The sequence below is a fragment of the Chaetodon auriga genome, chromosome 16, assembly GCF_051107435.1.
Source record: "Chaetodon auriga isolate fChaAug3 chromosome 16, fChaAug3.hap1, whole genome shotgun sequence".
Lineage (NCBI taxonomy): Eukaryota > Metazoa > Chordata > Actinopteri > Chaetodontiformes > Chaetodontidae > Chaetodon > Chaetodon auriga.
In genome coordinates, this window is record NC_135089.1 from 5813156 (window position 1) to 5837651 (window position 24496).

Consider the following 24496-nt stretch of genomic DNA (forward strand, 5'->3'; position numbering starts at 1 on the left):
GCTGCAGCCTTGGTGTCCTTTTCATCCATGCCGGCGCTGAAAAACACAGGATGTTGTATTAATTTAATGTGTTTCTGTCCAAAAAGACTGCAAAGAACAATCTATATGTCACTGTATATTACAGACTCATGCTACAGTGTGTTTAATGAATCTGCAAGAAATCTCTCATCGCTGTATTCTAGCTGGCATGACTCAAACATCGTTCACATCTCTGTGCGATGACGGATTCACACGGAGGATTTTTTCCATTCTAAGGCACTGTGCACTCTGCAGCTGTGGAATAATATTGATGTTCTCTTTTCTTCTTCTTGTTCTTTTTTCCACCCACACACATTTTCATGCCCAGGGTTAAACTTACAGACAAATAAATGCTTATGTTTTAGGAGCGGGTCACGAGGACGGTAAATTTGTAAAAAATAAGTGATTCACAAGAATATGGAAAAGTTGACCCAGAAAAGACGCACTTTTCCCATGCTAGCTGTATTTGAAATACTTTCTGCTATCAACCCTTGATTTTACACACAAACACACACATGCACACACACTAAGATTAACTACGGGTCCACAGCCATGCTAGTGGCTCTGTGAGGCTGTACATATGCACAGCTTTGAGCTAAATGCTAACACCAGCATGCTAACAGACTAATATTTAAAAAATGTAATATTCTCCATCTTTTAGCATGTTAGCATGCTAACATTTGCTAGTTAGCAGTAAAAGGAAGGAAGATGGGAATCTAAGTTTTGCCGCTGCTGATAAACCAAAGTATTGGACACAGTTAAAATTTGACCTAATGATGGCGCTAGAGGAAAAGTCAGGGGATCACTGGTGTCATTAGGATTCATCCTCTGGGCACCATGAATGTCTGCGCTAAATTTCACGGTAATCCATCCAATAGTTTTTGAGATTTTCTAGTCTGGACCATCAACAGAACATCATCGGCGTGGCTTTGCGGATGGCGTGCAGTTTGCTTGTCAGTGCTGACAGACCTGTCGTCACTGATGTTTTAAAGGTCTTGATCCCTTTCGACGTTCATCTGTAGAAAGAAAGCCTGCCGTGTTGCCACAGGCTGTCACATCAGGAATGATCGTGGCTGACAGACAGAGAAGGTAAAGGTGGTTCACGCCAACATGACTGACAAGCAGGTCCATTCAGCCAATAGAAGGCCCAGGTGAATCTGAGAGAGCGGAAGCGGCTCTTTCCTCCGAGGGCTCGTACCTTTCCACACTCCTGGGATTTTATTACCAGGTCTCCAGATAACATTGTTCCTCAAACAGTTTTCCACGACCCGTCTGACCCCCAGTTATTGTTTCCAGGCTCTTTTTTCACACACCGATTTGGCCGATTACATCAGGAAGCTTCAAGACAATATGAAAATTTGACAGCAGTGACAATGTGGAGCTCACACACGCATACATGCACACACACACACACACATCTCCATACCTCTGTGTTTCATAACACACACACACAAAAAAAAACCAGGAGAAAAGGAACATGAGGAGAAAAAAAAAAGTGACAATCACATAAAATGATGTGACAGTTAACTTTTTGACTAATTAATCTTCCCGGGCTCCAGGAAACCTCGAAAATATTCCTGGAGGCAACCAGTTCCACTGAAAAGTCACAGAACGTTCCTGAAAAGGAGTCTTGTTTCTCTCTTTACCCACAGAACCCATAACACTGACAAATGAGCTCACACCGGCGACGGGAATTAACCTTAAACGGGAAGTCGCTGCTGCGAGAAAGCGCCTTTATTACAAATACAAGCACTTCTCTGAATACTCAAGCACAAGTGATAGATTCATCGCAGTCAGGAGATCAACAGCCACGCGTGTGTTCCGAACTAAAGGAGTCATCTACTAAAGTAAACACATTATCAAGTTTTCAGCCACAGTGACGCAGCTCAGGGGATGGCAGAGTCGGTTATTCTGTCTGTCCCTCTAACGCTTTGGTCCAGACTGAAACATCTCATCAACTCTGGATGGATTGCCATGAAACCTTTATACAGGTGCACATGGATCCCAGAGCATGAATCCTACAGACTTAAGTGATCCCCTGGACTTTTCCTTTAGTGCCACCATGAGGATGTTTGTGAAATACTGACTGGGATAGAGGGCACGTGGTGGTAGAGGCAAAGCTGAAACTAGGCGATGAAGGTTGTGGACTTGAGGCAAGAGGTTGGGCGGCGTGGTGGCAGAGACGCCGGAGCTGGAGATCGGTGCAGGAGAACTTGCACACAGGAGATCAAGCGCTTGTAAACGGTCAACTCTACCACCGAGCAGCAGAAACAATCTGGCACTGAGTCCTCTGCAGTTCAGTCTTTATGCTGCGCTTGATTGTGATGAGTCTCAGCTGAGTTGGAGGCAGCTCCCAAGCCACCTGGAGAACCACGCCCAGCCTCCGCCAACAAAGGACACGCAGGAAACAAAGCCCCACACCTCTTCGCAGCACATGAGAAAATATCTGAATTTCCCAAACCACCACGTAAACATCACCGTGTTTGCATTGTGAACCTCGCAGAGCCGCTCGCATGGCTGTAGACTCTTTGTCTTTGCTGTAGTGAAATCTAAACTTTTCCTGTGTTTAACAATAAACACAACATATAACTTGGGATTGTTGTTTTCTAAATCATTATGGACATAGAAAGCAGTGAGAGAGAAGAAATGAATGAAAAACTGAGAAAAAGTCGACTATCATCTCAATTTATCTCCAGATTACAGCGTATGTCTGAATCCTACTTGTATGTGTGTTAGTGTGTGTGTGTGCTCCAAATAACTCCCCACTCCAGTACTGTAGTAAACAACAGGAGCGCTGTTGGGTTGAAAATCACGAGCTCGAAAAGATCCAGACCACCAGAATCTGTTCCCTGTCCGTCTGAAAACCTGGACTCCCTCCCAGCCTTGTCAGCGGACAGAGTTCACTGTGGGCACGCTGGCCACTTTGTGTGTTTGTGTGTATAAACTCCAGTTTAGGAGCATGTGAGTGGGCATTCGTGTGCACCGCGTTTTGAGAAGCCAAACAGCGGAGCTGGCAGTGTTATTTCCATGAGCTTACCCACATTAAAATTGAGCCTTTTAAGGATTAACTTAGCAGCGTCCCTTATTTTGGTTGGGTTCCTCACACAGCTTTTGAGTTGAAAAGTTCTCCCTGAGCTCAGTCTGCCTATTGTGTGGCTTTCTGAGTATGGTGTGCGCCGTTTCTGCCCCCAGTGAGGGAGGATATAGTCACCGCAGACGGCAGCATCAGGTCGAGCTACTCTTTGTTGAGAATGCTTTTGTTGTTCTTCAACCGTTTCCAGGGACAGAATAAATAGCTCCGCTTAACCAAAGGCATTTGCCTCCCTCGCTGCTGCGAATGCACCACCATGAGAAACGTATTACCAGCGGTTACGAGTGTTTTGCCTCTTCTGGAAATTCTCTTTCTGTTTTTCTTTTGCAGGCAGTGCTGGGACACGTGAAAGAAATGTTCTCCATCGTTTGTTCCAGTCAACACCTGGTAAGCGAACACGGAGGATTTCAGCCAGGCTTCGATTTCTCATGTTTGGTTTTATCTCTATGAAACACTGCAGCGTTTGAGGCAGAATCTCAGGCAACTGTGAGGATTTTTTCTTGTTTTCTTGCTCTTAAGGTCCACTTCCACCAGCAATTGATATCCATCAGCATCAAAAGGCTGCAGCTCTGAGTTTATTGTGGGTTTTACGTGGATCTTGAAGATCCTTTCGAAGGTTTGCACCAAGATCTGGAGGTAGGGGAGCAAAGTGTTGAGGATGTCAGCTGAGGGTGGATATATAAAATACAGAAGAGGTGAAAATTCAGTGATGAACAGGGTTGGAGAAGTAGGCCAATGCAGGTGTTACAAACCCTGGAGGATAGATATTACACACACGCACACACACACACTTTGAGCTCCCTGACATGAGTGTGCTGTCTCTATAACGGCAGTATAATCAGGAACATAAGCGTAAAGGAATTTCCCCATTATATAAGGTGCGTAGGGAACCACTTTCTGAGAAATGTGGTGCAGTCAAAGAGATCTAGAGATAGTGAGATTGAGAGAGACAGGGCGAGTGAAAAACACGACAGCCAGAGGAGCCACAGGTGTGGAGGGTCAGGCAGATGGAGAGAGAGGAACACTACGAGGAGCCGGGAGCACTTCATTTATGTCTAACTGTGACGGAAACAGGCCATTCATGGCGGCAGCAGAACAGACAACGTTAGGATGGAAGAGACTCAAGGGCACTCCAGTAGGACATCTAACCACACACATGTGCCCACCTGCCTCTGTGACAGATCCATTTCAGGTAACATTATAGGGTCAAACCATTTTTACCAAAGTGCCACACACAGTTGTAAAAGTAGAACGCGGCACAAAGTATCACAGAGTACCACAAAGTACCACAATGTGTGCCAAAAAATACCCAACGTGCTTTTAACCAGTACAGGAAGAGGATAAAAAAAGCAAACGTCTACAGCTATGCTAGTGATGTTAAGCACATTTAATGCCTATATCATGATCACCACCTTAGTTTAGCATGCTAACATGCTAAATTATTGCTAATTAGCATCTGGGGGCCGTGAATATTTGCACCAGGTTTTCTGCTGGTCCATCCAGTGGATGTCGACACATTTCACAGGATAAAACTGAAGGAAAACAATGAACTCGTGCTAAGAAGGTAAAGGTCAGGGATCACCAACGTTGGTAGGGTTCATCCTCTGGCCATCATGGGTATCATCTTCTCCATATACTCAGCTCTTTGTGCTGCTGTTGTTTACTTTCTAATCATCTGTGTTGTACTTTATGTAACATATTTATATATTCATCTATGAGATATTTGACTGGGAGGATGAAAAGTGCTTTACATCAACAAATATTTGACTGCAGACCTTTTTTTAAAGCGTGTTCCTAAGCTGTGATGGAAAACCCAGAGTTAACATTTCAGTTAACAATCTTTGGTTATGTAACTGATTGTTTTTGACCTATGCGGTGTAGAATGAGGCCTTTCCAGCTTCCCAAGAGGTTTCGTTTTCAAAATCCCAGTTTGGATTTTCATGAATCTCAAGGGATCAATGTGTTATGACTGCAGGCGCTGGCAGACAGTCTGTAGGATGGCTAGTTAGCATGTGATGAAATGTCTGTTCAGAGCCTGCTGCACAAACATCTCAGAACCAAGCAGATGTCAGGTTTCCTATAGTGGAAGGAAAATCAGTGATGTTATATGAATGTTATCTGTTTTGACTGTTGTTACACAGACTCAAGAGAGATGAATGGAGCTCACAGAGTAATGAGCATCACGTTTAAAAGCAATATTTGCTGCCCGATAACCTTCAAAAGCCATTAAGCAGGACCTCAGTTTCAATCCACGGAGACTGTTGAGAGCAGGTTATCTGGATGGCGCAGAAAGCTTTTCGTCTTTGTGTATGTTTGGTGTAAAGCCAGATTTTACGGTGCACTCAGCAGCCAGGAGACAGCACAAACTGCCTCCACATCTGTCTTAAATCATCCTCTAATGGTCACCTTAAATATCAAAGTCACATCAACTGATCTCAAGAGTCCTTTCCGAGAAACAGCCATTTAATCAACCACTTCAATAACTGTGCATGTTTACAGTATGTGTGTGTATCTGTGGGTGTGTGCCGTGTGTAGCGTGGACACAATGTCACCTCCCACTGAGAAAACAAACCCCATAAGGAGGCGAGGAGGGAAGAGAGGCATAAAGGACGAGGTCTGAAAAAAGAAAGGAGGCCAGTTATGAACATTTCTGGAATTCCTCAGCTCCATGCAGGATTTTCTTTAGGGGAAGTGGTCGTCCGGCCAAGAGCCACCGGAGCAGGACCCTGCAGGGAGCCCCGTCTTCTCCTTTCTGGCCACAGCGAAGACTGGCTCAGTGCCGACCACGAGAGGAAGAACACATCAAAGCAAGCATTCAGGATATTGGCAGGGAGGGAAATTGTTTAACCTGACACAAGTAAACAAGCACAAGAGTGCACGAAAGACAAGGACAGACAGAGAGAAACTTTACTACAGTGGAAAGCATTACTCTGTTCCTCTTCACAGGATGCTGGCATTTCCTGTTCAGAGAGGCTGCTGGATATTTATGGAAGACTGGCCCAAAGAGGGCCTTTTCTTTACGATGCTCTGTTTCTCGAAATAGACACGCTGAGGGGAAAAGCAGATGCCTCACATGTGATCGGGTCCAAACATATGTAATCTGTTTTGGTATGAGGTTTGCTTTTGCTCCTGACAGGTGAGCTATAAACACTGGAAAAACACAGAAAGGTATCGGTCTTTATCGGCAACATTATGGGACAATAGAGGGGTTCACAGAGGAATAGCAATATATGGTGGGATGATACGAAATATATGGAGAAAGATAAGAGAAAAGAGTTGTTGTTCCACTCTTAGCGGTCATAAGATGATTAACAAGAGTGGAAATAAGAGCAGAAAAACCCCTGAAGCCTCTGTTACACAAGTCTGACTTTTCTCAATTGTTGCTTATCAAGTCAAGCCTCTAAAAACTATTTAGATGATACAATCGGAGCATGGTGATCTTTGGTTAAATAACAAGCCAGTAATAGACATATGCAACCTCTAATGAGGGGTTGCCAGCAGACATTACATCACTTTACAGTGTCACTTACCCAAAAAGCACCATCCAGGAGGATATTCAGTTTTCTTTACTTTGTTAAACACCTGTGAGTGCAGTAAAATTACATACAGCACCTGAACTCTGCAAGAGCAGAGGTCCACTGATAGTGTTGACGTGCTAATGTCCTCACTCAAGGCCAGAAATGTAAAATCAGTCAGACCAACGTCTTGAATTTGGGTTTATTTAATAAAAATCTAAAAAGCTAATTTACTTCTATCTATCCAAAATCCAAATCTACTTTTCTTTCCTTCAGGAGTTTTCATAGAAATCCGCAACACTAAGTTCATTCTCTGAAGCACATTGGTGGAATGAAGAAGACAAAGAGTCTACAACCACGCTAGCTCGCGGCTACCTGCACGTAGGCACAGGTGGGCTTTGAGATAAACACCAGTGTCTGCATGCTAACATGCTCACACAGACAATGCTGGCATGCTGATGTTAAGCAGGGGTATGATATAGTTTAGTGTAATATTACCTAATTAGAGCTAAACAAGAAGTACAGCAGAGCCTGGTGGGAATGTCTGCAGATACTTGGCCACTTTTTTGACCTGCTGGTGGCTCTATAGGGGATCCCTAAGTCATGAGGCCATTAATGTAAAATTTCATGGCAATCAATCCATCACTTATTGAGACGTTTCAGTACGGACCTCAGTGGTTTACCGGCATCGTCTTACAGAAATGTGGGTAGCGCACCTAAAAACAACAGACGGAAAAAATCTAAATGTTTCCCACTTGTAGTTTGGATGTAACTGAACCCTAAAATTAAATTAAGATAAGATTGAACTGAATGTATCCCCAGAGAAATGAGAAAGTCATAAGCTAAGTTAACTGCTTGGAAAATAAAGTGATGCAGCCAAATGCTGAATTTCATTGCTGTAAAAACAATAACACACAGGCACAGGAGTTTGATACAAAATGCACATGTATTTTTCGTCGTTACATTTTGCAATGCATGCCATCAACATTTATTCATTTCAACATAACGTCCACAAGGACAAGTGCAAACCTGCCTGAAATTCATGAGCAGAAAAAAAACACAGGAGTAAGTAAAAGTTAATGTACAAAATAAGACACATTATAATGATGTTAACATTCATACAATGGTAAAAAAAAGAAAAAAACATCAATTATTTTTTCAGATTAATCTTAATACTAACTCACAATATACATTTCAGTACTTTTTTTTTTGTAAAATTCTTCCCAGTTTCTTTGCTCCCAAGCATCTAAAAGGCAAACATCACGTATTTATACAAATCTGCGCCTCTCTCTCGACCACGTTCATCCATTACAAACGTAGTAACAAAGCTAAACAGTCGCTTTCTACCCCTGCCTTTCCCTCTTTCACAATATCTGAAGAGCAAGAAAACTAGTGGCAACCTCGCTCATTAAGTACAAAAAAAACTTGTGCAACTTGTGCAATAGCAAACAAAAAAAACCTGTATATTAACACAGAAGTGAGGTTGGAAAAGTGGCCCATTTGTGGAAAAAAAAACAAAAAACAGTGAGTGGTGGAAAATGGGTAATATGTACAGTACATTGTGTGACAGTTGACTGTGCTTGATGAGCCTTTGGTTTCTTACTATTACATGAAAGTCCGATGACAAAATAAAAAGTGCTCAAGATTGTCCTTAAGAATAAAGAATGCTACTATTTCCAACTTAAACTCAGGCGTTGATGTGGCTTTGTGTATTTAAACAAGGGGGTGAAGTGGTATAACAAATACATATAAATAGACATAAAACAGTGGAACAGTCTGGCTTCAGGAGCTGTCCGTTGCTTTAATTCTTTTGTTAAGTAGAGCCATCTGTAAAAACCCTTTACTTCCTTCAACAAAGCTCATCACAGAAGATATGTCTGGGTCAGCTGAAGCGTAACTTGTTTGGATGAGAGCACGCAGTGAGTGAAGTCATTTCCCCACTGAAGCGGGAGGCTGCGTCTCTTCTGAAACCCAGTTCGAAAGGCTAATTGGGTAAAAAGAGAAACCAGTGTGTGTGCAGGGGTGAGCTAGCCACAGTGTTGAGCTGATCCCAGTTCAGTTCTGTCACTTTTAAGGCAGCGGTGCAGTCCTGCGACGACGTGTGTCCTCTCTCGCTCTTTTCTCCTGCGTCTTCATTCCTCTCGCATTCCTTCCATGCAATCATAAATCAGCATGGAGTGGTGTGTATTATTCTCTCTCTCTCACACACACACACACACACTCACACACACCCACACACACACAGAGGTATCAAACTACACACAGGCCAACCTCACAGACATCACAGCAGTAGAAGCAGCCAGCAGCAGGCGTGCAGCATCCATATAGCACGGCCCTGAGTCCGATCAAGACCGAGAAGCTGCAGGCTCACTGGCTTTCAGCGTCTGCTCCGCGGAGTTCGTTCAACCGCCCTCCACCCGTGGAGCCCCCGCTCAGCAGATAAGCTCCTGCTGTATCTCAGGTCGCGTGGGAAACGGGGGCTCGCTGAAGGAGAAGGCGTCACGGCCCGTCTTCAGCCCACCCTGGCCCGGGCACATGAGGTACGACTCGATCAAGTCCAGCTCAGGTGAGGGAGCCGGGCTCTCGGGCTCCGACTCCGACTGGCTCGTCTCCGGCTCGTCCAAAGAGGAGGCCGACGTAGCGTGGAGGTGCGGGTGGGAGTGGGGATGGGGGAGCGAGTTCAGCCAGGGGTGGTTGAGGCCTTCTTCTGCTGTGGCTCTCTTCCTGTACACACAAACACAATAACAGTATGGATGAGTGGAAATTCCCGAAGAGTTTACATAACCGATGGATTGCCTGGATCTTCCGATTCACCCGATCCGCTCTCTCGCAGACGTCTGCCATATTCCTTTTCAACATTTGGTTTGGAAACCCACAAAAAAAAGCACTTTTTGCTCTCAAGATTTTTTCCCCTCCATCCCTCACCGATTACTCAAACACTGAGGAATCTCCCACTTTTTCCAGCGCTACCAGTAATCTGCTGCAATTAAACGATACCGAGTGGAGATTATGGCTCTGGATGAGAGACAGAAGCTGCTGTTGCTTTTCATCAACAAATTGTGGTGACAAATTAAGGGCTGATTCAGAGCTCTGAACCAGATTTAGGGTTAGAGTTAAGTTAATCAGAAATATGGTCACATAGCTCCCCTTGAAAATCCCCTTAGTTCAGCTATTCTCTTTTTTATCATGGCGACACTCTGGTGCATCACTGTTTGGTACAATGTCAAAACTGGCCTAAAAAGTCTTTTTTTTTTTTTTAAGTGAGGTGAGCTGCAACCATTTACAGAAAGAGGAAATGACTTGTCGCTTATGTGACGCAAATCTTGTTACCACACACACTCATTTCAACGTATGCGGATGTACTTCCGGGCTGGTGTGAACCTGACTCACATCCTGCAAGTAAGCTCAAAGTGATGCTTTTAGCCATAATCAGCTGACCATATCTGCAGCCTCACCTGGGGTTTTTAACCAGCAGGGACTTGATGAAGTCAACAGCCAGTGAGGAGATCCCCTCGAACGTGTCCTGCGAGTAGTCTACGTTGACTTGGGAGATGTTGAGAAACGTCTCCTGCTTGTCGTCTCCCAGGAAGGGAGACTCGCCCGTCAGCATGACGTAGGTCAGGACCCCGATGCTCCTGTTAGAGAAAGAGGACAGAAGGGCAGGAGGTTATGCTTTGTGACACACTTTAACACAACAGATTTGGCTGTCTGCCACTGTGCTGCAGTTAATCATTAATGAAGTGCAAGTATAAAGCAAAGTGGTCAGAGGTCTAGACCGTCTTTTACACATTAGAGGTGATGTCATTGTCTCGAATATGTCTTTATTCCCAGAAGCAAAGCGCCGACGAAATGAGTTTTGCATGGCACCCACTAAAATGAGTGGAAATAGTCTCATTAACCACAGTAACACACTTACCACATGTCTGTCGCAGTGCTGATGGGTTCATAGTTCAGGATCTCCGGTGCTGCAACAGAAACACGAGGCCCCATTTAGTCATGACAAATGGCACAGGTGATCCTTGGTATTTCTGAGGCCTGGAAGCAGGACTCACCCACATACTCTGGGGTGCCCAGGATCTCCCTGACTTCTGTGATGTTGTCCATGCGTCTGGACAAGCCAAAGTCCACGATACGAATGTCCCCCAGAGGTCTGGCACTCGTCAGCAAGATGTTCTGTGGCTGGAGAGGACACACGCACAGATTAGACACAGGTGTTACATAATGACTATTGATTATTCAAGACGCCTGAGGTTGATCTTTACTCGGCAGTGTGACTGAGTTAACATATTTGAGGTAAATGGTCTCAAGAGGATTTGGGGTCTGGTTTGTCAGTCAGCATTAAGCTGCTGCTGTGAGATCATCCTCTAAACCAATCAGATGACTGAAAACAAGCAGGATATCCCTGCCAACCACTAGGATGGCTCCAAGGTTTGTGTGTACAAGTACTGTGGCGTACGTACAACTGTGCTTAATCCTGGTTCAGACGGGCAAGAGGTGGTTTGAACCTCTAAGATAAACACAAGAGGAGACAGGCCAAGGCCGGCTATCAGGCCTGGACCACTACAGTCTCTCAGACCTCAAGAGGGACTGAAGAGTGCGTGAGATCCACCCCTTCAGGACATTTATTCTCACACCATGTGGATAAATACCGAAATGTTTTAAAGCATCAGTGCTGTTAGGAGAACTGCATTTAACCCAGACCACATGCAGCTCTTTCAGTCGCTTTTAAACACTCATATAACATGTGAAATGAGACACCAGATACTTGGCTAACTTCTGAGAGGCTCCGGTGGAAAGAAAACCCCAGTGATGACTGGGTTACCTCAGGGCCCCGAAAGAAAACATTATAGTTCATAGTTGCCGACCGTGCCCTCGTGGGAACAGGGTCGTGACACACTGAATGAGCTGTGGTTGTGTAACAGAAATCAGTCTTCCACTCCAGGGAATACACTGTCATATCATCTGTCAGCACGCTCACCTTCAGATCCAGGTGCACCACATTGTTCCGATGCAGGAAGGCCACCCCAGTCAGGATCTGCTTGGCCAGCCGGATCACATCTTTCTCTGTGAAGGCATCGTCGTTATCTGCAACGCACTGGTTGAAGATTTCGCCACCGGCGGCGCTGAAAGGAAAGCACAGGAAGGAAAACTGAGAAAACCAAACAAGGATAAAGATGAGAAGACAGGAACTGTGCATGGATAGCCACTCCACGGAGTTTAGCTTGGCTTACTTTCAATTCTGATTATTCACTTTAACTTGTTATAATAAATTGTACCTTAAACTGTACAAACACGCCCTTCCTCTCAGTTTGATATTGCTCAAGTTGACAATAGCGAATTCCAGCCCATCCCATTAGGACAATTCTGGTGAACAAACCCAAAGTCATTTCCACTTTCTTTAAAATTACATAACAGCCAGTCTCCTCATTAGTGTACTTTGGCTTGGATGCAAGAAGTCCACCCACATCTACACACTGAGTCTAACATGACTCAATCTAAATCTAGATACTCCACCTCTGCTTGTACCTGCCCCTTCCCAGGAATATTACAGGACATAAGCATGGTCATATCAGCGTACAGCAGGTCCAGATAAGGCCTTCGCAGCCTGATTTACTGCAGGTCAACTTACTAAATCAAAATAGGGCAAACAGAAGCAAACAGTGTCCTGAACAAGTGTGAATTTGGGAACTGGACACTGAATGAGGTGCAGCACAACTTAGGTGTAAGGGATTATCTGTCTTTGGAATTTAGCAATTAGACAACTCATTGGTGACTCCTTGCATTTTTGTGGAGGGAACAGTCAGACTCCTGCCTGGTCTTGCCGCGCTTGTGTAACAAAGTTAAGTAAAGTGGAGACATGGTGGATTTACGTTGGATGCTCCATCAGTCAGATCTATGCCTGAAGCTGACAAGTTCACCCCAAAAAGTAGAGCCATGTGTGGGGGATTTAGATGGCACACATGGTTTTCATCTTCAGAGGAAAACTCTGGGACCAGGCCCTGAGCACCACTGTTACATAACCAGCACCACCCAATCTCCTGTTAGCCTCCTAACCCTGCGCTCGTTACTATCCTCAGCTGTGAAAATAGCACCCATGTTTTTGAGGATTTTGAGGATATCCGTCATTGGTCCATATAATCTTTTCTTTTTTCGCTCCCAGCACCAAATACTTGACCTGTCACCTACCCGCCATGTTGCAAACATGCTCAATCCCATCTAACAACCCTCAAAGTGTTTAGAGAGCAGTGGCACTGTGCATCTGTTTACTCTGATCTGCACATTTTTACTAAATACGAGCAAGTCTGGTGTTAGTATTTTCACTTGGGAGAGGAAATGAGAAACATGTGAGTGTGGTTTAACAGATGTGTTAATTACTGAAAACTGCAATAGAACGAATCCTCATGCCTCTTAAGCGTTAAATAGAAAATGAATCTGTCAGCTTAAAAGGGATTTGACCTATTACCACACCTGTCTGATCAATTAAAGGCTTGACATGGCGAAGTATTTCAAAAGCTGTCAGGAGAGGACCTAAGGAGATTTAAAATCTTGATAAAGACCATCTTGTTTAAATTCAACAGACTGCACACGTTCTGGCCAAGCACTTAGGAAAGATCTGATTCTTCCCTGAAGTCTAAATATTGCCTCTGCGCTCTCCTTCCAGGAGAGTTAACGTACACACTACTTTAGAGTGTGCAGGAGACATCCTCCGCTGCACAGAGCTGCAAGAAAAAACCCGCAGCAGCTAAACAACCATTTGAAGACAAGAGAGCAGATGAGCCTCAATCTCTAAAAGGAGACGATATTAAAAATATTTTAAAGCGGTAAACCGAGTCAACCTCCTTTTAGTTGGGTAGAAGAAGCATTCAAGTCAAAGCCCTTCTTGGCTGGCCACCAAGCTGGGTGCTTACTGACGTCACCTTATCAGCACCGTGTCACCGCAAGTGTAACCTGTCTGTGGGCTGAATTGTCTGGACAGGACTCCAGCATGCTGCACTTCTTAACAACTACACTTGTGTATGTGCAGGAAAGCAGGAAATGAACGACTGTGCTTCCTGGAGAGATCATCTGTTTCAGCTACTGTGCAGTTTCAGAGCTCAGAGGTGATGCACGCTCGTTTTTCATCAAAATCTCTCCAACTAGTCATTATTCTGGGGTTTTCTGTGGTACTGACGCACGCTGGAGCTACACTTACAAAGATGATTAGAATTCAACTTCTCGCTTCCATTTCTCTGACATTACCAAGGATGTGGTTGTGGCTATGAAGTGTGTGTGTGTGTGTGTGTGTGTGCGCAGCACTTTATACGAGCGTGGTGGTGTGCTACTTTAGGGAGCCTTGCTTGCTGCTTACATTTAAACCCACAGGAAATGGAAAATGGTTTGCAATTCTTGAAACTCATGCTGAGGTCAGACAGTTTGAAGATGCAGCTCTTCAGCAGCCAGGGGTCTGACTGCGAGTGCTCCTGCAGCTTTTAGGACAACTGTGCCCTGCATTAGGTAATAAGTGACAAAAGCATGAGCTGACATTTAAAAATGGAGTCCTTTAAGTGATAAAATATCGCAGGTGTGCAGGCTGTTTGATTTCACGCTCAAAGACCTGCCGGTGCAGCTCCATTTGGCAGCCGAAGAGGAACTACGGATCAGCGCGGACTGACCTCCTGCCATGTTTTCTCTGCAGGCATGCAGGGGTGAACTGTGGTGCTACTTCCCCTTTCACACTTCAGTCAGAGGTCAAACACAGCCCCCCCCAACAGAGAGGCCTTTGTTCTGCGAAGGCATTCCACGTCTGGGATGGGGATGACTGCTGAGGACTGTGCAGGAGAGGGCTTCCTTCCTGAACAGCGAGCAGTTCAGGAACGTGGTCAGGAGGACGTGGTTCAAGTGTAATTGCCGAGCGTTATCTCCCTGTAATGAGGCTAGCGAGGTAATTAAGATGCTACATGTCCTATCCAAATCCTAATTAGAGGCTGGAGCAGTCAGAGAACACTTACTGGATATGCATCATGTCATTTAACACCCAACCACAACAGACCAGAGCCAGACAGACAGACAGACAGACGGGATGACTTTACTGGGTCACTGAGCGTGCAGCTTGATTCAGCTGCTCACCCGTTCACCTGCATGTTGACAGGCAACATACTGTCTTAAGTGCTGAACAATATGTTCTCACAGTGAGGTCTAACTGACTCATTTGTAGCCCGACATTGCTGTTTTCACACAGTGAGAATGGTGCAGGCACATTGGTATTTAAAGTGACAGTTCCCCACAGCCATTCAGCATAATAAGAAATCGAGGTGTTGAGGCTACGACGACACGAGCGGCTAACCACAGAGAAAGAGAGAATTTCCATTTAAGGAAGAGTTCATGCAACGATAGAGCAAAGCTACGCATCTCACACGTGTGTGGGTTGTTGTTTTTTTTTTTTTGAAGCGAGAGAGGCTTGAGTGACATGCAGCTGTTCACTCAGCAACCAGAACTCTCAACGAGGAAGCGTTTTTTTTTTTTTCACAGATCTGACAGATATACAAAAGCTGAGAATTCTCATGAAACGCGACAGCAGTGACATTCCCGTCATACAGGGCGCTGCATGCCACATGATGCGTATCTGACATTTGATGTGAGGTTTTCCCCAAGTCAAAAACTTGCTTATCAAGTAGAAATGAATGAATGCGTTAGGGGGTTCACTGAAGCCAGTTTGGTGTCCTCAAATCCCTCAAACATTCTCCATTAGAAAAACTCCAGTCATGGAAAGTTTTTCAGTGAGTGATGATTACAGGATTTTCATCTCCCTAATGATTGAGAGCCTCATCATTTTATCCCAGTTTTCCTGGCATGGCTCAAACACTGTCAAGTGAGGACAGTTTAAAAGGCCATTTAGATCACCACCATCGCTTTCCTCTAATATAAGCAGCGGTGCGGGGGTGCGGGGGTGCGTGCACGAGTTTTAAACTCTTAAAAACCTTTGTGTTGCTTCTGTAATATCTGCAGGATTGTCTTACCACTCCAGAACGAGGACGATTTCGGTGTTGGTTTCGTAGACCTCATGCAGCCCCACCACATAGGGGTTTGCCTTGGCCAACTCCAGCACAGCGATCTCGTTTAAGATGTCCATGCGGCAGTCCTCGCCCTTCCGTCGCTTTCGCAGGAACTTGGCAGCGTACTGCTTCCCTGTTGCCTTCTCAATGCACTTTTTTACCACCGCAAACTTTCCCCTGAGAAACAAAGAGGGGAGAGAGTGATTAGTGAGACGGCAGAATAATCACAGCCACATTACTGGGCCTTCGAATATATTTGGTCAGTGATGGTTCTGTTCTGTATCCAAGTAGCCAACTGGACCACTGGATTAAATTTAGGCCATTTCAACTGCAGCAAATGAAAGGCTAAAATTACTGGACATTCTCATGACAGTTAAACTGCTGTGATGTGAAGCCTAGATTACAGTGCACGACATTTGGAAAAACCCGCCACCCAGCCACGAGGGCAACACTGCGGGCGAGGTTAAAGCTCAGCTCAGAGATAAGAAGGTTAAGTGGCATCATTTGAAAATGCAGCCCACTGCGATTGACCACTGACGGCTCAGATGAGGAGGCGACTTTAGATTCAGCGGAGTTTGCCTCCTTTCTCCTCCTCTTCCTCTAGCCTTCAGCAGAGTCTGACAGGAGGCAGATAAGGCTGACGGTTTTTGGCAGGAGCTGCTGAATAGTGGGCAGGGACCTGATAATGCTAAGGCCACTTTGTAGATCAGACCAAAACAAAGATTCAGCAGCTGGCTTGCTGGATGTCGCTGGTTAAAACATGAGATTATAAAATCGAGACACTTTTACAACCTCATCACCTCCCTTCATTTTTATGTATATACATTGATGGATTCGCAGGAGGTGTTAAGGGTCAGCCGTGGGTGTGGGCAGGATGTCTGATGTGTGCAGAATTGCCTCTCTGTGTCGGGGCGACCACAATCGGCAGCCATCCCCTCCCAGGCTGATAATGAGGCCTGGTTCACTTCCCTTTCTTCACAGCTGACAGCAGCAGGGACAAATGGATTTGTGTTGACACCTCCGCCCCAGACCCTCAGCCAGAGCCTGTTTCTACTTTGACAATTGTACAAAAGCTGACCAGTCGGCCAACAAGGCAGCCCCGAGACCAGGACCACCCACCTGACCGCAGCTGGGGAGGCCAGGCAGGGGGTCACTGCTGTTACAGTCAGGTTGGAGCCTAAGCAGCATGCTAGAATGGACACTGTAACCTCAACATCTACATCCAACTAAAATGCCAACGTTTTAATGAGCTGCACAGTACAGATATGTAGCAGAGGGCTTAGGAAGAGTGACCGCAGGATGTGACAAGATGACTGAGAACTGGGCAGAATCTAAATGAAGTGGCCAAGTCAGAGAGGTCCAGTCAGCATGGTGCCAGTCATTTTCCCACACAGCGTTACTCCAAGCCCACTGCGCTGTGGACCAAAAACAGCAACTGTTCTGGCCAGAGCCCGGTTCTGTTTTGGCTACCGCCCCGGCTGCTGCGAGGCCTGTTTCTTCCCTTTTGCCGTTTCCCAGTTTCGCAGAATGGTGACGACTCATTGTTCTGAGTGAAAAGGCAAAAGCCGTCAGAGCCTTTTCATCCTTAATTAGCCAAGTTCAGAGCAGCTCACTGTGGGCTGGGAACTACATATGGAGAGAAAAGGAATGACCGGTGGCCACGGAAAGGAGCAACAGGAGGTCTTTTCAAAGGCTGACAACAGGTCAGAGGTTACTGAACATGGCCATCTTCCAGCCGGCTATGTTCACACTCTGGCCGCGCTACTTGGCAGATGCACCGAACTTCCGGGTTGTACATAGCATCACAGTGCTTAAACACAACATTTTACACATTAGGTTTCCTTTTTTTTGCAGTAAAAAGTTTGTCGCAGGAGAAAAAGTCAACCAAACTCTGACTCACACTAATGAGTGCTTTCTCAAACCTTCTGCCTGGATCCACAAACACAATTATGCAGATCAAACAGCTCATTTGCAGGGTTATCCTCAGCAGAAGCTAGCCTGTCTAAACTGTCTGGAACTAGTCTGTCATCAATCATAATCTTAACTGTGACGCACAAAACTAATTCCTCTTAGCACTGGAGATTGTGATAATTTGATTGAGAAATTGGTTTCCTGTGGAGTCTGCCTTTGTCTCCCTCAGCAGGGCACTGACTCATGTCTGAAGTGAAATGAGAAATGACAACCGCCACAGCACTCATTTGCCTGTTTCACAGACAGACTGACACACAACATGAGTTCCTCTTCCTGCTTTTGAGCCGACCACAACATATGTTTGTGCCCAGGTCTGCAGGGGGACCACAACTAATTATAATGCAAAGCTCGACGATGAGAAAGTTTTGAAAATGCGGCGAATGAGCCTTATTGCTCCTTTAAACTTAAAGAGAGTTGACAGACTTGGTGGAAGAATTCAACCCAGGGAGTTCTAATACGGTCAACATCCCTCCTAATGTACAGACCATATAGCTGATCTGCTGGCATGCAGCACTACGTACATTCCTGCACTTAATGCGATTATGAGGCCTGATCTCAGGATGTTGTTGGGCTGGACTCATGGGAAGAGGAGAGAAGGAGGATGTAAGGTTGAAGTATGAGAGTGAGAGGCAGGAGAGGGGTGTTTCGGGGCTGCTGTGGCATACACTTCATAGGTAGCCTCCAGCCAACCCCCCGTGGTTCCTGGCTGCTGTCCCAGGATGTCTGACAAGGAAAACTGGCTGCTGCCAACACTCTTTATTTAGCCTGCTCCACCGCACTCTGCAGTGGAGCAAACTTACAGCGAAAACTGGAATTATAGCAACAGATGCAGAATTGGCACAAACGGCAATCAACCAGCTGTGGAGTTAAGTGAAACCCACGAAGTCCACTGCAGCTCCTTGTGTTAGTTCAAAATGCTTTTTGAGGACAGTAATTATCATCTGGGGAAATCCCACTTAAATATCACTGGAATGTGCACTTCTGTATCTACTGTACTGACTCACCAGTGAGAGTGACCCAAGAAATACATTCGGCTGAAGAGAGACAGAGAAAAGAAGCAGATGGTATAAATGCTGCATCTCCTGGAAAACAGGTACGGGACAGGCGAACCCATACACCACAAAGGTTTAAAAAGCAGCTGTGTTTTCATATACTGTCCTCTCATTAGCCTGTATATTTTGCCACTTTTATCTCTTGCAATAACCTGCTGTGACACGTTAGAAATATAACTACAAACTAATACTTAAGTTCAGCTCATGGCATTTAAGGAAGTTTACGTTTTCACCGCCACATACAGTCGGAGCACCTAGAACACACAAGTGAGCACCAACTGACTGCTGAAGATCAGCGTGTGGACAAGTGCACACTTTTAGGTTTGAGTCCGCACCACACTTTCTGATAACTCATTTAATGTTTAAGACTAAAGTCTCAGAAGGTCTTAAGTCTTTTCTGAAACTTTCACCCAAGACGCACAAAGGCGCATTACCTTTACGCATGCCAACGCGCGTCTCCATCAGCGCCTTGGCGCTGGGACGGAATTCGGGATTGGAAATGTTCAATTAACACTCTTCCCACCAGCACGTGCAGAGAGCAGATCTAATATGATTAACAGATTTACACGAGCTTATCATTGTTGTGAATTCCATTCCGCCAGCAAAACCAAAGTCAGCGCACAGACTTGTTTTCCTGCTGGAAAGCGTTCATGCGACAAACAAACTCACCTGCCCAGTTCTTTGCCGGCCAGCTCGTAATTGGCTGTGAACGGGTCACTTCTTATCCTCGTGTGGATTTTTGTCACCATTCCGTTTTTGCTCATGTTTGCTGAATCTGGCATTGATGTCGAGCTTGAAGGGAAACAATCTTCTTCCACCAAAAAACACAAGAGAGGCGATTTTCTGACGCGGTCAACTAAAAACTCGCATTATAAAAAGAGTCGATTAGAGCCAACTGCTGCTGTGTCCACTGACTGAGAGATAATCCGGTAAGCGCGTCCCGAGCGGGAGGACGGTGCGCTGCGGGAGCGTGTGACACAGTCGGTGCGGTAAATTAGTTTGAGAGCTACTACACATTCCTGACAATAAACTCCTTGTCAGACCAGCCCCCCTGCGCTGACGCTCGGCAGCGGAAGCCAATGAATTTGTTGCAGGGGACGGACCCAAGGTGCATGCCAGCTGGCAAGTGGTGCGTTCAAGTGACAGGAGCTCACTGGAGCAGGTACACAAATATAAACAAAGATTATCATTAGCATTTTTGGCTTAATGGTTCTTATGATGACTTAAACTAATGAAATCATGATAATGATTAAATATGAACCGCTCGGCACACTAAAACAAGGACAAAACATCAAAATATCAACACAGAGGTGCTCAAACAGGTGTTCACTTTATCCTCTTATGATTTACAGCAGTCATTATAATAGTGAAGATGGACACATCAGTTAAGGCTGACAGCCTGAAAGTTCAGGTAAAGTCTTAACACATAAGTTAAAAATGTGTTTGCCGGATGTAATTAACTAGACACTTGTGATGGTTATCTCAGCAATGACTGTAGTTGATGAACCCGTTCCCGCTTCACCTCTAACCACATACTGGACCCAAAGACCCAAACATTTACCCACACCATGTTAACATCCAAACAGAAACACACGTGTGCTCACAGAGAAGGTATTGGTATGTGCTGCTTGCGCGGGGCGTGGGTGTGCTTACAGGTGAGACTTTTTCTCACACATGCCAGTCGTGAATGTGAGGCTGCCTCGGGGGTATGAGATCTTTCTGCAGGGCCTCTTTTCCTTCTTATGAGTGGGAGAGTTGTTTGTCTACCCATTGGACCCACATTTCATTAAAGAAGAATTCAAAGCATCCCATTATTCAGATTGTCAGCTTGTGTGCTGCAGTCAAAGATAATTGGAATGGAAGGTGTTGTGATCATCATGCACACGTGATTCAGCTTCAATATTTTAACCAAACTTGTCTGAAGGGGAAGACCTTTTTTCCTGTTTTCATTCATACTTAAACCAGAAATAGAAACCTCACCATACAAGCCACCCCGCAGGCAGGACAGTGAACATAAACACAAGCCAAGGAGGAAGCGTGATTGGTATTTGTGGCCTGCAGAGCGGCCAAATGTGATGATGACCTGGTCTCCATGGGACATGTGTCACCTACGCTCCAGGGGCGTGCTGAGGATAAAACTGTGAAACTGTGACGCTGTCAGAAAGACCAAAGCCTGGACTGACCCCAAGCAAGCCCAACAGCACACACACACAAACACAGGAAATGTCCACCAGCTGAGAGTCAGTCCCAGATGATGAAGAAACTGGTGGTGGTTTTCTGCCTCGGTTTACACCCTGTGTGTCAGACAACGCGAGACGTTCACGTCCCCAAAAGTATTGTGGTACCCTGTCGAACCTTTGACTAATTTATCAGTGGTTAAATATTGTTTTAGCACCCATGCCATCATAGAAGTGGCTGCATTAGCTTCCTGAAGACTCATACCAGCCTGTATTCCTCATGTTTCTAAATGAGGACGTTGGCGTTTGCACTGCCTTGAGGGAAGGGAAGGGAAGGAGTGAAGAAAAAGAAGAGATGACAGAATGACAGGTCCCTCTGTACTGGTTTTATGGCCCGTGGCTGAGCTCATTGATAATAATGGGCCACATGCCCTACATAGCTGTTATCCAGCACACAGAGCAGGATTTGTCCAGCGTTACCATACACGAAGCTAATTTTGTTACCACAAACAGCAACTGATGTAAAAGAGACCTATTGAGAGTGGACATTCCTCAGGCCCTACCGAGTCATTAGTGTCCAGCGACAAGGTTACATAACCTGTTACGCCTCCTCAAATTGTTACCTTAAGTCTAAGTGAGCGCGCTCGGAAGCCTTGACCCTCTTTCTCTGCCAGCCTTCCCATTAAAGCAGGGGTCAGAGTTCAGGAGAGCCACGCTGGTGAGGCAGCTCTACCTGGCCCCAGAGACCTAATGAAAACACATACCAGCGAATTAGCCTACCAGCCTGCAGTTTAGCTAACATAAATATGAGAAGTTCAGCCATGACCTGGGGAAGGCAAACGCTTTCCAAGCCACTGGAACAAATAAGCCTTGTCGTGAGTGGGTCAGAAAGCAAAGCCCTTGTTTTTTTTTTACAAGACCTCAGCTGCAGAGTGGGTCCGTTCCAAAAACACGTCCAGGATATGGATCTGATTGATGTTAAAGAGGGACGTTGACGGCTTTAGCTTCGCCTGAGTTTGTGCCAGACATCCATAATGTAGTGTCTTCACTATAACACATCCTCACACAGCTCTCTGTGAGAGCAGAGCTGCCAAAGAGCCGGAGGAGGTAAAAGGTGGTGGGACAAAGGCAAGCCGGTGTTAAAGAAGAGACCCTCGCAGGATCAGGGTAAATGTACACTATTAAGCCCTCTTATGACTCCCTTGGTAAATGCGTTAGAGAGACAGGCAGTCTTTTGTCCACTATTTCAAAGATGTCCTTTCTCCTCTCTCGTTTTTGTCGCCCATGGGTGTGTAAAAAGAGGGGGGGGTGGTCTCATTATGTAAGTGTTTTCTCTCATGACTTTGTGACACTTTGCTGTTAAATGCTAGCTGCTGTTCCTTTATGAGTCTGCCTGGAGGCCTGTACAGTTAGACTTAGACGTCTTACTCTGATAACATCCCAGATTTTTCCTTTGTGTTTGAAGGACCACAATGACCTGTTTCCACCCCGTGCTTATAACATGGAGAAGTATGACTGAGGAAGTATGCCATCATGCAACACCAGCAAATGTCAGACTGATGAGGAATCCTTGTGAGACACTGTTTAGCTCTCTGTGATAGAACGTTTTTGAGTCTTTCAATGCTTCCGCTCCCTGATTTCCCTTGTTTTGCAGCTTTCATACAAGCAACATTTCGTGAGAATGAAAAAGCCATTAATCTTTCTTAAGAAATTTCCCTTGTTAACAAGGCCTAAAAGACCACATCTGCAAAATGCAAAAACGCTGAATCCTTACAGAGCGTGATTGCAAGCTGTGTAAATTATCTGTTTATGGTTCTTAGCTGTAAACCATTGTTTATGCAGCGAGGGGATTCTGTGTAATGAATGGGTTCAGACTCAGAAGGGCTACTGGGTAATCTCACCTCAGTCGATAAGTGTTCCCTGCCTTCTCTGGTTGCTTAGACACGGCTTCAATGCATATCTTATCTGTCATGTGTTGTGCAATTTGTAATTAACAAGCAACCGATGCTTTGGTAAAAAAGTTCCATGTCTCTGCACTGGCAGACCCTAATTTGCCTGGGTGCATAGCGTCTATGTTACCACTTACAGGGTTAAAGAAGACTACCGGCAGGGTGATTAAATCCGTGATGTCATGCTTTCATTAACATGATAAATCATTCATGCAGTGGCGTAACGGTGGTGAGCCAAGGTCGCACACTGGTGTGATCTCTAATCTGTTTGCGGTGACCTCAGTGTAAAGCAGTCTGAATGAAGTGGCAAAGGTCTCGCACCTCATAAAACTAAACAGTCCAATAGCTTCGGTTGATTTAAATGCTTAACACACCACCCACGTCCCTTGCTCTCTCTCTCCTCTATTGCTGCTGGTGTTTCTGCCACATGAACTGCTGTGGTGAACAAAGAGGACAGACATCTAGTTTGTGGCCGGACAGTGGAGGATCAGTGGGTTCCCAAACACTGGTCCCAAAGTCATTCACCTCAGGACGGCAGGATGACGTGCAGAGCTGACGCTCGAATGGTATTAAAAGATGAGTTCCTAATCCTTTTGGCAACAGAGAAAAACACTGAAGGAGGGATAAAAATAAGACATCAGAATAGGCTTGAGATCTCGTTGCCTTGTTTGTAATCTAAAGACAGCACATGGCAAACAGCCCTGGAGGAGAAGTGGTGTGTGGCCTCGTTGAGAATCCTCAACTTGGATTTCAGTCATCGCATTATTCTATAATGTGAAGTTAGCTGTAGAGTCAGAGCTTCTGATAGAAAAGTCCCCCATGATGTATGTATAATAAATACAGCTAAGGATTTTTTCAGTTCTTTCATTTACATTTTGTTGGATTAAAGGCACGCCTGTAATTAAGTATTGAATTAATTTCAGCTTGATTAACTGAACTGCAGGTAAAATGAAAAAGAGGATGAAGAGGATGAGCAAACATAGAGGAGAAAATCCATTTCATGCATTTACAAATAACCTCAGCCATAAACCTGAGGCCAAGGAGTGGCAACAGACTGACCTCCCTGACCCACAGCTAATAGTTTCTTTTCAGGTTGCGTTGTTACCCACATCAACCCAAAAGGTTATTTTAAGTCACTGTTGTGTTTGCAGCTTATTTCTGTAGTCCTCAACTTTGTCCTAGTAGGAACTCTGCATCCTGATATCTCAAGTGAGTGTTTTTGACTCAATTCCCAGTGCAGCCTCATTTGTTTATGGCCCCAGGCTCACATACAGTACATGTATGATGTGCACCTCTGATTGCATCTCTATTACAAATCAGCCAAAATCAGCAGCCATGTTTGACACAGTGGGTGCTACAATCAGTAACAAGAGCAAGGTAAGGTCAGCCACCTTCAGTGTGCTAATAGCTTGAAATGGCCAAACCTCGAGGGGTTCATCTCTCCTGACCAGAAAACCAAATGGGGAAAAACTGACATGATGTTCAGGATAAATGCAACAGATGGGAAACACTGAGGAGAGCCAGTGGGAAAGCTTGTTGTTAAAACTGCAGACCGACCGTTTGCAGTGGAAAGCTTAAGTGTGAACTGCACATCTTTCTTGGCCACAAACATGAAAATGGCTTTTTTTTGACAGACTTTTTCCCCTGGTTGCAGTAGCTGATTTGTTTTCTCAAGGCTTGTACTGCGTGGG

At 45.2% G+C, this 24496-nt stretch overlaps 1 protein-coding gene across 1 annotated transcript; it reads right to left on the reverse strand.

The window, feature by feature from the left end:
* Positions 1 to 7551: 7551 nt before the first annotated feature.
* Positions 7552 to 19680, reverse strand: stk17al (serine/threonine kinase 17a like). The gene is made up of 7 exons (XM_076751493.1): positions 19349 to 19680; positions 15621 to 15833; positions 11603 to 11747; positions 10677 to 10803; positions 10541 to 10589; positions 10080 to 10259; positions 7552 to 9348 (listed from the first exon to the last, which is right to left on the reverse strand). Exons 1-7 carry the CDS (start codon positions 19459 to 19461, stop codon positions 9057 to 9059), a joined length of 1119 nt encoding a protein of 372 aa, XP_076607608.1. The 5' UTR covers positions 19462 to 19680; the 3' UTR covers positions 7552 to 9056.
* Positions 19681 to 24496: the final 4816 nt, after the last annotated feature.

Coding starts and splice junctions, on each gene's coding strand:
- stk17al (XM_076751493.1), bottom strand. CDS start 19,461: ATGCCAGATTCAGCAAACATGAGCAAAAACGGAATGGTGACAAAAATC. Junction 11,748..15,620: donor ATCGTCCTCGTTCTGGAGTG/GTAAGACAATCC, acceptor CTTTCCTTTCAG/CGCCGCCGGTGGCGAAATCT. Junction 10,804..11,602: donor TGGTGCACCTGGATCTGAAG/GTGAGCGTGCTG, acceptor TGTCCTCTCCAG/CCACAGAACATCTTGCTGAC.